Source organism: Scylla paramamosain, chromosome 2 (assembly GCF_035594125.1).
Source record: "Scylla paramamosain isolate STU-SP2022 chromosome 2, ASM3559412v1, whole genome shotgun sequence".
In the NCBI taxonomy this organism is placed as follows: domain Eukaryota; kingdom Metazoa; phylum Arthropoda; class Malacostraca; order Decapoda; family Portunidae; genus Scylla; species Scylla paramamosain.
The window spans coordinates 13,260,001-13,271,573 of record NC_087152.1 but is presented as its reverse complement, the minus strand read 5'-3'; the positions used below and the strand labels follow the sequence as shown (position 1 = coordinate 13,271,573).

The following is an 11,573-nucleotide window of genomic DNA, read 5'->3' as shown; positions in this document are numbered from 1 at the left end:
TTAAATGGTGAAACCTGCAGATGTGGCTGTAAAACTGTCCTTGGACATGGCCTGAAGTCATGTATAGCCTGTATCATTAGATTGGTAGGCAAGACTCTTCTTTAGCATGATGGATATCAAAAAAAATTAGTAACAAACTGCAAGCATTCAAAATGAAATTCTAAGATTAACTTTCAATATAAATACTGATATTTCATTACAACTAGTCTTCAAGCCACCTAATAATAATAATAATAATGGCCAACATTAAGAAAAGTCAAGTTCCAACACTAGTTTTCATATTTTCTTCTCACAGACATATAGTACACAATTTATTCTTGCATACTGATTTTTTACACAATTAAAGAAAAAAAAAATTAATGTAATGCAAAAATATCTTCCTTCTAGGTAAAAATTAGACAAATTAAAAAATATTTCCTCATCTTTCTACAGTAAACCCTCAGTATATTGAATCCCATTATAGTGAATTTCACATTTATTGAACACTAGGTCAATGGCGGCAGCAACGGGGGAGTGAGTGAGGGGTTTGGGTGGTGGTGGTGGCCATGGTGAATGCACACCACACACACACACACACACACACTGCCTCAGTCTCACAACAGCAGTTGAAGTGAAAGACTGTTGAGCTCATATATATGTATGTATGTATTTTTGTTTGTTTATTTGTTTGTAATGTATTCCTGTTTACCTGAGCACAGTAAAAACATTTTTCCATAAATTTTGTTTTATTTATGCCAAAATAAAATATATATTGTAAAATTTACATCCAATGGATGAGTTACCAAAAATGATATTATCCGAGTTTCATTTTTGTTTACCATAATCCCCCCTCATGTACTACAGGTAAAAAACGTATCAATATATTGAAGGTTTACTGTACTTCACTTAAGTGCTAGATGCACTCATATACCTTCCTTAAGTCCTTATTAAATTAATGAAGGAAAGGAACTAGAACTTTTGTAGCAGGAATATCTTTTATATTTCACAAAGAGCATATCAGATCTTAATGATACCATGTGATCACCACCAGAATGGTACTGAAATAACTTAAAATCTTTACAGAAGTAAGTAAAGGATACAAAACCATTCTTGATAATCTGGTTCAAACTCAGCAACAGATGCAAGAAATTACTGTTATTGGAAATAAAGAAGTATTTTACATCTGTATTACTGAGAATTTATTGACGGTATATATATATCCACCTATGTCTGAAGCACATGCTCAAAGAGCCCTGCACCCTTTTTCACAAGTTAAAGAATAGATAGATAACTAATAAACATTTCTGCAAGAGACAAAAATGAAATCTTATTTACCTTTGCATATTAGAAGCTTTATCTATCTATTCTCATACCTGTTGCTCACTCCAGCAAGGCAGAGGCACTATAATCTTTAAATTTTTCACATCAGTTAGCAATTTTCCACACAATGTATAAACCTTTAACACATCCAACTTTGCTTCAGTCATGCCCACCCTGGATTCATAAATGCAACATGCATTTTTCTTTTGCTAACATACTCTTAATCAGCTCACTCAGATCAAGAGTCTGATCTACAAAATCCCTCCCTCTTTCTTTGTAATTTTGTCCTTTTCAATTTTCTGGACTTTCAACTATTGTTTTATTATACAGTGCTTCTACAATTACTATGTTGATTTCAGCTCTCTCTCTCTCTCTCTCTCTCTCTCTCTCTCTCTCTCTCTCTCTCTCTTTTATTTGCCTATTTCTTGCAGACCAGGCAGCAATTTCCTTTTAGTCCCTTCCTTACAAATTACATATTGTGTGGATCCTACTGATTGCAATTTTTGAAAGGTATTTCAACAGTTTGGATGTTATCACATTTAAGCATTATATACTTTAATTCATTCCCAATGATCTGTTAATTTATCAAACACTATCATAAATACCACAGTGGACTGCACTATACATATACACTTAAAGAGCAAGAGAGAGAGAGAGAGAGAGAGAGAGAGAGAGAGAGAGAGAGAGAGAGAGAGAGAGAGAGAGAGAGAGAGAGAGAGAGAGAGAGAGAGAGAGAGAGAGAGAGAGAGAGAGAGAGAGAGAGAGAGAGAGAGAGAGAGAGAGAGAGAGAGAGAGAGAGAGAGAGAGAGAGAGAGAGAGAGAGAGAAATTGCAATATGCACTTTCCTCTTCTTGCCAACATATTCTTAATCAGCATACTAAGATTGAGATCCATATAACTTCTGAAACTCCTGTACTTAAGTTCACCATTCTCAAACAATATAGAACACCTTTACATTCTTATACAAGGGTAAAGCCAGAAATGACAAATTTCAATCAATATCTGTCCTGATCTCAGCCAGAAGTAAAAATGGAATATTTGTGTTGATTCTGAAGCTTAATTACTAGGTGAGGTAAAAATGGAGGATCTAAGGAGTGGGAAGCTAATGAAATTCGTTAATGTTTATGAGGTGAAGTTGTAATTATTGCAGTGATTAAGAAACATTACATTTCCACCTCAGGACTCCAGCTTTCCTTAGAGGCTTAGCTCATATCTTCCTAAAATCCTTGGATCTTAAAGCCTATAGCAGGCCTCTTGTACCATGTTTAATGTTTGGTAAGCTAGTAATAATTTAATATGCATCACCAAGACATGTTTTGATACACTGGTTTATGAGCCCAGCCAGATTATGAAAAACATATTAACACATAAAATACTTAGACACATTACATATCCATGGATAGTCTTATGAATGCTTGATTACTATTACTTCTGACTAACTAAAAACCCCTACTTGCTGCAATTTATAATAAATGAAGTGAATGTCTAAGCTATTTCCTTATTACAACAAGCAAACAAAAATGAATTGCATTTTCACCACAAAAAGGCAGATTCTCTCCCAATAGAATAGAAAATAACTGACAGAACAAGATTATACAGTGGATCATTTACTTTTCTTCACACCATTCATTTTCTTTGCGAACCTGCTCCTCTTCTGAAGGCGTGAAGTCATTCTTGATATTGAAAGTCTTACGAATTTCATCAGGAGTCTTGCCCTTGATCATGTTGGCCACAGTTTTGCAGGTCACATCCAGGAGTCCCTTTATGTCCAGGTAATTAGCAGCCAAGATGAGTTCAAACAGTGTCCCTTGGTCTACCTGTATCACAATAATACACAGAATCTTACAGGGCTGTATAATTGCTCCAAGGAGTGACATCACAATATTGAGTGGATTTCAAGTCTATAAATGAGGAAGAAATTAAAATATGAACTAATGAACTGCTTTATGTGGAAATATGAAAGGTTAAGTACTGCCTGACAACGCCTTTTAACCTGAAACATTTTTAGGAGTATGACAACACTAATTTGAGAAACTGTACATAAAATCACTCTTTCCACAAAGGATAAAGACCGGTCAAAACACTATCCAAAAGTCATTTTCATTAACAAGTGTGGATTTTTCTAAGCAACAAATGTTAGTAATCTATCATATGCATTCAAACTGAAGCTAATCAGACTCTTAAAACTTACGAATTAAACAATAAGTGAAAAGAGGAAAAGATATATGATAAGATTTCCTGCAATCTTCTTAAGAGGTTTGGAGGAGCTTGTATGTGTGAACAGTTCTCACATTTATTTCTTGAACATGACTAACATGTGCTCCTCCAGTTTCTATATGTTTTTTATGTTCTTCAATCCAAACACTTATCTCATTAATATACTCAATTCTAAATCTTAAGAAATATAAGGTATACTTTCAAACTAAATACTCTGCTCTGAAACTCCTAAATCAAAAGTCTGTCACCTGAATCAACAGTACAGAAGCTGTTACAAGCATGCTGTTGGTACGGCTGAAAATTAATCACTAGAGAACAAATCTACCAAACACCAGGGGTACCTTCAAGAAGTCAGCATCCCAGGAAGAAATATCATCAGTGCGCTTCTCTTTGTTGTCGTCATCATCAGGGAGAGGTGGGTCGTCCTTGTGGTAAGTGCACCACTGGATCACCTTCTTCAGGATAGCTGCATTCACATTGGGTAAAGGAACAACCTCCTCCTCATCCTCATCCATTCCTGAAGGGTAGATTGGTAAGTGAAAAAAAAATGTTCACCATTCTCCTATTTCCCTTTATATCAATGGTTCTTTTAATTTTTACTCCGTGAATTCATGTCTTAAAAACACATTTTCTGTATCAACTGAACTTTTCACTTTGTTAAATACACCAGGTATTCATTATATGCAAGGGTTACATTCTGCAAAAAAGCTCACATAAAGAGAATTTGTATATATTGAACCTATCATCCCATTAATTATAGGGGGTTACATTCTACAACCAATTTTTGAACCCTCTAAATATTTATTGCAACACCATTCCATTAAAATAAAGCACTAAAGCAACAGTAAAATGTGTTAGTAAAGATAAATTGTAAAATATAATATGAAAAGACATTGTAAACAAACAAAAAATAAAAAAATTGTGGGATATGTGCAGTGCGAGGAAAGCACTGGAAAACATTTGCACCCACAGCCCTCTAGTGTGGGTTGGCCACCCTACCTCCCCAATCAATTACACCACCACCGGTACTCACATAATAGGGAATTTTTCTTGCATTCTAAGAATACTTGGCACATTTAGGTTAGTCGCATATGATAGAATTTGCACATTTCAAGCTTGCATATATCAAATACCAGGTGTATCAATAAAAAAGTAGTATAAAATTTGCTTTATAGTTACAAAAAAATACAAAGATTTTGTATGCTAAATTTGACATCGTGCGAAATATGGAAAATTTCACGAACTGAAAGTAAGATAGTTAAGATGCGAGCTATAATAATGCACGCCCCAAAAAATTGAGATTATTTTTCTCCTACACACATATATATATGAGTACACACCTAAATTTTACATACACAAGTAAGTAACTCATAAGAATAAAAAGATCTCTATTGATAAATCACGCACTGTAGGATTACTTTTTCTTTGTATGGCTTGGAGAAAAAAGGCAAATCTATAATATTTTTGGTTAAACTTCAAACATAATTAAGAATGGATGAAAAGTTTGATAGGGAGCTAACTTATATAAAAAAAAGCTGCTGCTGCTGCTCTGGAAAGAAGCTGAGGATGAAGAGTGAAGGTGGGTGACAATGAAGAGAGCATAGGATTCTTTTAAATAGCAAAGAGGTGAAAGGAGTATGAAAGAGTAAGTCTGAAGATTTAGTGAATGAGAAGATAGTATTGAAAGTAATACTGAGTATGTGTATGCAAACTGATGCAGATCATGTGTTTGTGCTGAGAGAAGCTGATGGAGACAAGGCAAAGAAAGAAACAATTAGACTAAAGTGTGGCAAAGCAGCAGGTGGGGACAGAATAAGTGTAGAAATGTTAAAATATGGAGATGCTGAGGGAGAACAGATGTTTTGATGTGGCCATTCACTGGGATAGAGTGAAGTACATAATGACTGAAGGAAAGCATGAAAGTAAAGGTAGTAGGCAGGTACGAGTGTAATAATTATAAGGGATCAATATGTCTAATATGCAAGACAAAGTTTATGAACATTCTTGATTGAAAGTGATAGAAGTACTGGCAAAAAGTGACAAAAGGATGAGGACTCAAGTTTATAAAAAAAATAAGTATACATATATGAGTAAAATATGATCCTACCAAGAATGCCAGGAATGTGGAAGGATAGAGTAAAGGAAAATGTGTTAAAGAGGTGCTAGAGAGAGAGAGAGAGAGAGAGAGAGAGAGAGAGAGAGAGAGAGAGAGAGAGAGAGAGAGAGAGAGAGAGAGAGAGAGAGAGAGAGAGAGAGAGAGAGAGAGAGAGAGAGAGAGAGAGAGAGAGAGAGAGAGAATTTTAACTGAGAGAGGCAGAAGCTTTTGTTGTACCCTTCTCTTTAGGCACAGTTCTTTACATCAGAGACAGAGACAGATAGATAAAATGCCTATAAAGAGCTTATTTAATGCATATCACTTGCAGTTTATTGCTGAGCCTAAACCAAGAAATGTATAAAACACTATCTTGTAAAATAGAACTGACGATATTATGTGGTGCATGAACTATTTCCAAACTAATACTGCTGCAAAAATTCTCTATCCCTTACCAAGGTCTTCCAACATGGTTTTTATGGTGACACTTTGTTTGGCAATTTCCACGTCCACCTCGAACGTGTCACCATCACTGCTCTGGAGCTTGATACTCGGCATCTGGAAAGCCAAAGAAACATAAGGCTTTGATTTTTATATTTCAATACCAACAGAAATCAAAAGAAAACATAACATAGATTTTGGAATATAAGATGACACTTGAACCATCCTAAAAAAGACACAAAAAGGTGGGTCGTCCTATACGTCAGATAGAAAAACAATGACCTCAAAATTTTACGCAAAATACCATCGTAAATAAACACCAACCTTAAATTAAGACTTTTGGAGAAGTTAGATATAGTATAATAGGAATCTGTTTTGAGAAAACATGCTGAAATGTTTTTTCATTGAAAAGTGTGTAAACAAAATTTAATGTAGTACAACTACAATCCTCTGCTGGCATTGTACATAAATGGACAAAGCAGGAGGCTGTGCGAATATCCCCCAGCTTTTCCTAAAGCTGAAGAAAAAGCTATATAAAAATCTTCAAGACATGAAACCCCAAGCTAAGCTGCAAAGGAAAGCAAAGTGGGGAGAAGATGAATCTCTCCAGTTTGCAAAGTTGTATTGGGATGAAGTCCATATACTTAGAAAATATTTCATGAATGTCGCTGTATCTAATCAAAAGAAAAATGATATCCAAAAGACCTGAGACATGCAGGTGGCACAAGGCAAGGGCTTGTTTATGTTTAGGAAAACTGATCATACTGCACATAATTTTTACACAATCTTTGTGCATCCATCCTTTTTCATGAAAATGTACAAAAACAGCTGGTGGTTTCAGGTTTAGGTTTAGTTTTGCACTTGAACATGATGGTACTTTATTACTGGTAATACATTCAAGGTATTCTTTTCATTGTAGTGGTATATCACTGTCTCAGTTGTCTGGTGCTCAGTGACCTGAACTTCACCACAGATGGTTTGGAAGTTCAGGTGCTATCTTATACCACCAATATCAGCTAAAACCATTAAATTCAGACTGAAATTTGGGGATTGTCTTATGTGAAAGTTGTCTTATCCACTGAAATATATGGTATTTTGTTACACACTACAGATACCTTAATTCTACATGGAATGAAATTGAATTCATGCACTCAATTTCAACAAGGGATCATTTCTCCCTAATTTTCTACACTATTGGAATTATCATTAAACACTCAGCATAACTGGATAAGGTTGCTCAAAGAACGGTCTTCCAGTTCTATTATTGATGTATAGTATACATTTCAATAGTGTGCATAGTTCCCTTTTGGCCCCCAGCACTTTCCATCAGGGACTGACAGAGATAAGTGTAAATGATGTGATGATGTGTGGTGGCTTGTCTGAGCCACCTTGTGTGGGATTGCCTGTTTGGTATATAGACAGATTAACTTTTTCATTCAATGATGTGGTATCTTCTCCACAGGATGGCAGTATTTCAAAATCTTTATAAAGCTATTACAAAGAAGCATGTATAACCTCATTTCCTAAAGACAATGAGCAAATTGTGAAGTTGTTTGACACTGCCTGTCTTTCCATACTCCCTCTCATGAAGAGAGAGAGAGAGAGAGAGAGAGAGAGAGAGAGAGAGAGAGAGAGAGAGAGAGAGAGAGAGAGAGAGAGAGAGAGAGAGAGAGAGAGAGAGAGAGAGAGAGAGAGAGAGAGAGAGAGAGAGAGAGAGAGAGAGAGAGAGAGAGAGAGAGAGAGAGAGAGAGAGAGAGAGAGAGAGAGAAAACTGCACTCAGTGTTTACATGTCAAGTCTTTTTGATGATCAGTGCTGTGCTGCACATGTGAAATACATCCTAGCAAGTACATCAAGTGAACTAAACATGCATCTTGACAGCAAAGCCTGGTCCACTACTGATGTTGCAGCTGAGGCAGGTAACTTGGCAAGGATCCATCTGCCCTTGGCATTCTTGCTGTGTAACCAAATGCAGCAGTTTTTGGCAAGTTGAATCACCAAGTGTATTGAATTACATGTAAAAAGTATATTATCCACATATGCATTTGTGCACATATTTTCATTAAATTATATGTAAGTAATATGTAAAGCAGATCTGGACATTCTGATGCCAGAGGACACTCTACACACATCAGTAAATAGTTCAAAATTCCGGGATAAGATAATTTGAAAATTAACTTGTCAAAACATTGTATTTATATACACATAAATAAGTAAATGAACTATATATATATATATATATATATATATATATATATATATATATATATATATATATATATATATATATATATATATATATATATATATATATTAGAACAGGATCTGAGTTATTGATAAGGTGAACAGGGATACACCTGACTTTCTTCATTTATTGCAACGTTTCACCTTCACAGAAGGCATCATCACACTAAAAAAATTGATAAAAATAAGTATGACAGAAAAATCATAAAATATCACAATAAGGACACGAGATTAAAAACACAACAGCAACCAAAAAGGATAGGCAGGCAAGCAGTAACAATGACACAATAACCTATCAACTAAAGCTTATACATGACAAAAAATCAAGCAAAATAAAGGTATAAAGCTATGGACAAACCTTGAGTGCTCTCGCTTGTCGTGTGGTGAGGACTGACAAAGGGTGGTGGTGTGAGAACTAGATTAGTTATGAACCTGGATCCCCAGAGCTCTGAGCAGTTTATAAAAGATACTGTGATGATGACAGTTAGTTATTAAATTCAGGTTTCAGGTGTTTAATGTAAATAGCTTGTAATATTTTTGTATCTATGTGCGTCAGCTTTATGTGATATGCTAAAATCCTTCTCCAAAAACAGATGATCATGTGTGTGTGTGTGTGTGTGTGTGTGTGTGTGTGTGTGTGTGTGTGTGTGTGTGTGTGTGTGTGTGTGTGTGTGTGTGTGTGTGTGTGTGTGTGTGTGTGTGTTCTTACTGCTGAGAATAGGGGGTGAGCTGACTGTTTTTGTGTAAGTATTGAAATATCTTTATGTTCACTGATTCTGTGTTGGATTCCTCTTGGTTTAGAGATAACCCCAATAGGAATAGTCTTTAAAAAAAAATAAATAAAAAAAATAAAAAAATGAGGCAATAGTAAATGTACTGGTTAAGATAAATATGAACTTCTAATTCATTAATTTCTTAAACAAAATCATAAGAATTTTTAAGGTAAACTTGTTTGACATTACTGGTTCTAGTACGAGGACAAAATATTTAGCTAATTTAAAATTAAATATATTAATGATACTAAGAATTCAATAATAAATTAGCTTAATACCTCATCCACATTCTAGAACCACTAACATCAAATAAGTTTACCTTAAAAATTCTTATGATTTTGTTAAAGACATACATAAATTAGAAGTTCATAATACTGTCATTGCTAGTTTTGATTTTAAATTACTTCACCAATATTTTTCTTGATGAAACCATTCAAATAATTTGTGGGGAACTATTTAAGGGCTATGACACTTACCTTAATTATACTAAAAAACAATTTATTGGCCTATTATACTTAACAATTAAATGTCTCTTGTGTTATACTCGGAGATGTGTCTTGTGGGTCTGCCCCTGGCTTTGCCTTGTGTGTGTTGGGATGCCGTGTTCTTGTCATGGGCGGCTGTGCTGAGACTTGCAGTCGTGTGAGGCATGTGGTGCCCATATCTGGCCTTGCGTGTTCTACAGAGACATCTGAATGACTCTGGCCATCAAGTGTGAGAATGGCGTGTGCCACACCTAAGACTTAATGCCCTGCCTGGTGTGAGTAAATTGTGTCTGTAGTGTCTTACAAGATGCGAGATAACTGTGCATGTAGTCTTTGCACGTCCTTCTTGCACTGCACTTCACTACTACGCCAATGCCTGTGAGTTGCTTCTACCTGCATCGTGGTGTCTGGTGATGAAGTGAATGCTGTCCTGACTTCTCCTCCATGTGAGTTAATGACATTATGTGTTACTAGTGGCTGGTCAGCAATGGGTAGCAGTGTAAGAGGTAGGTGCCGCAGCAGTAACTTCATCGCATGTCTCAATTTCACCACACTAAATACCTAATTTACTTTTCTGGAGCTCCATACACTAGCCTTTGCCCCACAGTCAAACTACCTGCCACCCTGAAAGCCTAACCACATCTAAGAGAGAGAGAGAGAGAGAGAGAGAGAGAGAGAGAGAGAGAGAGAGAGAGAGAGAGAGAGAGAGAGAGAGAGAGAGAGAGAGAGAGAGAGAGAGAGAGAGAGAATGGATGCCGTGGGGTAACAGTACATGGAGGCAATGAATGGTTAGGCCGTAGAGACCAGCTCCAATTATGACGCTGCTGTATGGTATGGATACTTGCCTTTTACACCCTACATACCCTGCCAGTGTGTGCACTAGGACAGCGGGCCAAGTTCTCCTTGATGGTATTAGAAGGAAGTGCCTTTACGAAAATTTGGCGAATAAATTTCTGCGTGCTGAGACTCAAAGCAGAGGAACAAATTGTACACGCAGCGAGGGTTCAGTTCAGTGTGGTGCTGGACAGAAGCAGGCCATTGATAACAGCACATCCCATATCACCACCACGGCGGGCGGCGGGATGCCTGACACCACCTGTCCTCGCCACACACGCCGTCATGACACATTTTATGTATATATCTAAATCTATAGCACTCAACAACACCTGAGAAACCATAATATACCAAATAAATACAATGAAGCAGGCACGAACCTTAATATAGCTCCTTCACAACACTGCTACACTTGCGTCGTCTGGCGGCCAAAACAGCAAGACCAGTCAAGGGGCTACGCGCCCAACACTGACTCACTCCCCCCCCCCTGTGTGTGTGTGTGTGTGTGTGTGTGTGTGTTACATTATATATATATATATATATATATATATATATATATATATATATATATATATATATATATATATATATATATATATATATATATATATATATATATATATATATATATATATATATATATATATATATATATATATATATATATATATATATATATATATATAACAGGAAATGGGGAAACACAAATGATTTGTTGAATGCATTATCTAGAGATATGCTATGACCTATGTCTGGAAGATTCTGGAAGACAAGGTACCTAACATAAACCTGAAGGAACAAACCCGCTCAAGGAAAAGAAGACTGTGCTATGTGAGGAACACTCCTGGATCATCTAGAATCCGGTCACTGCTGCACCATAGGGGCCCGACTCTTTAACAGCATCTCTGTGAAACTCAGAAATATGAGTGGCGTGTCACCCGACACTTTCAAGCGTGACTTCGGTGTAATGCTAGCCAATATTCCAGATCAACCGCCAACACCAGGCTACCCAAGCTCCAACTCCAATAGTCTAATACACTGGACCATGGAGGACAGGGAGTTGTCAGGTTAAAGTGAAGACCCATCTCTGCTGCGTCACTAACTGACGAAATACTTCAAAGGTATCAAAGGTAAGGTACCAGAGGCATATGTGTGTGCCAACTAAATATGTATATAATTCTGAAGAACT

The 11,573-nt window shown here is 36.3% G+C and overlaps 1 protein-coding gene across 5 annotated transcripts in view; it reads right to left on the bottom strand.

Annotated features, from left to right (window-relative positions):
• Positions 1-955: 955 nt before the first annotated feature.
• Positions 956-11,573, bottom strand: part of LOC135110372 (S-phase kinase-associated protein 1) — a 125,138-nt gene continuing 114,520 nt past the window's right edge. For 2 of the 5 annotated variants that reach the window (XM_064022646.1, XM_064022643.1), the window contains 3 exons: positions 6,064-6,166; positions 3,858-4,033; positions 956-3,116 (listed from right to left, as the gene is read on the bottom strand). In XM_064022646.1, the coding sequence (XP_063878716.1) occupies positions 2,907-3,116; positions 3,858-4,033; positions 6,064-6,166 (489 nt within the window). In that variant the 3' untranslated portion in view covers positions 956-2,906. Of the gene's footprint in view, positions 3,117-3,857; positions 4,034-6,063; positions 6,167-10,395; positions 10,420-10,764; positions 10,874-11,187; positions 11,207-11,573 lie in introns of those variants that run through there. The other 3 variants (XM_064022663.1, XM_064022638.1, XM_064022654.1) reach the window with 3 other exon arrangements.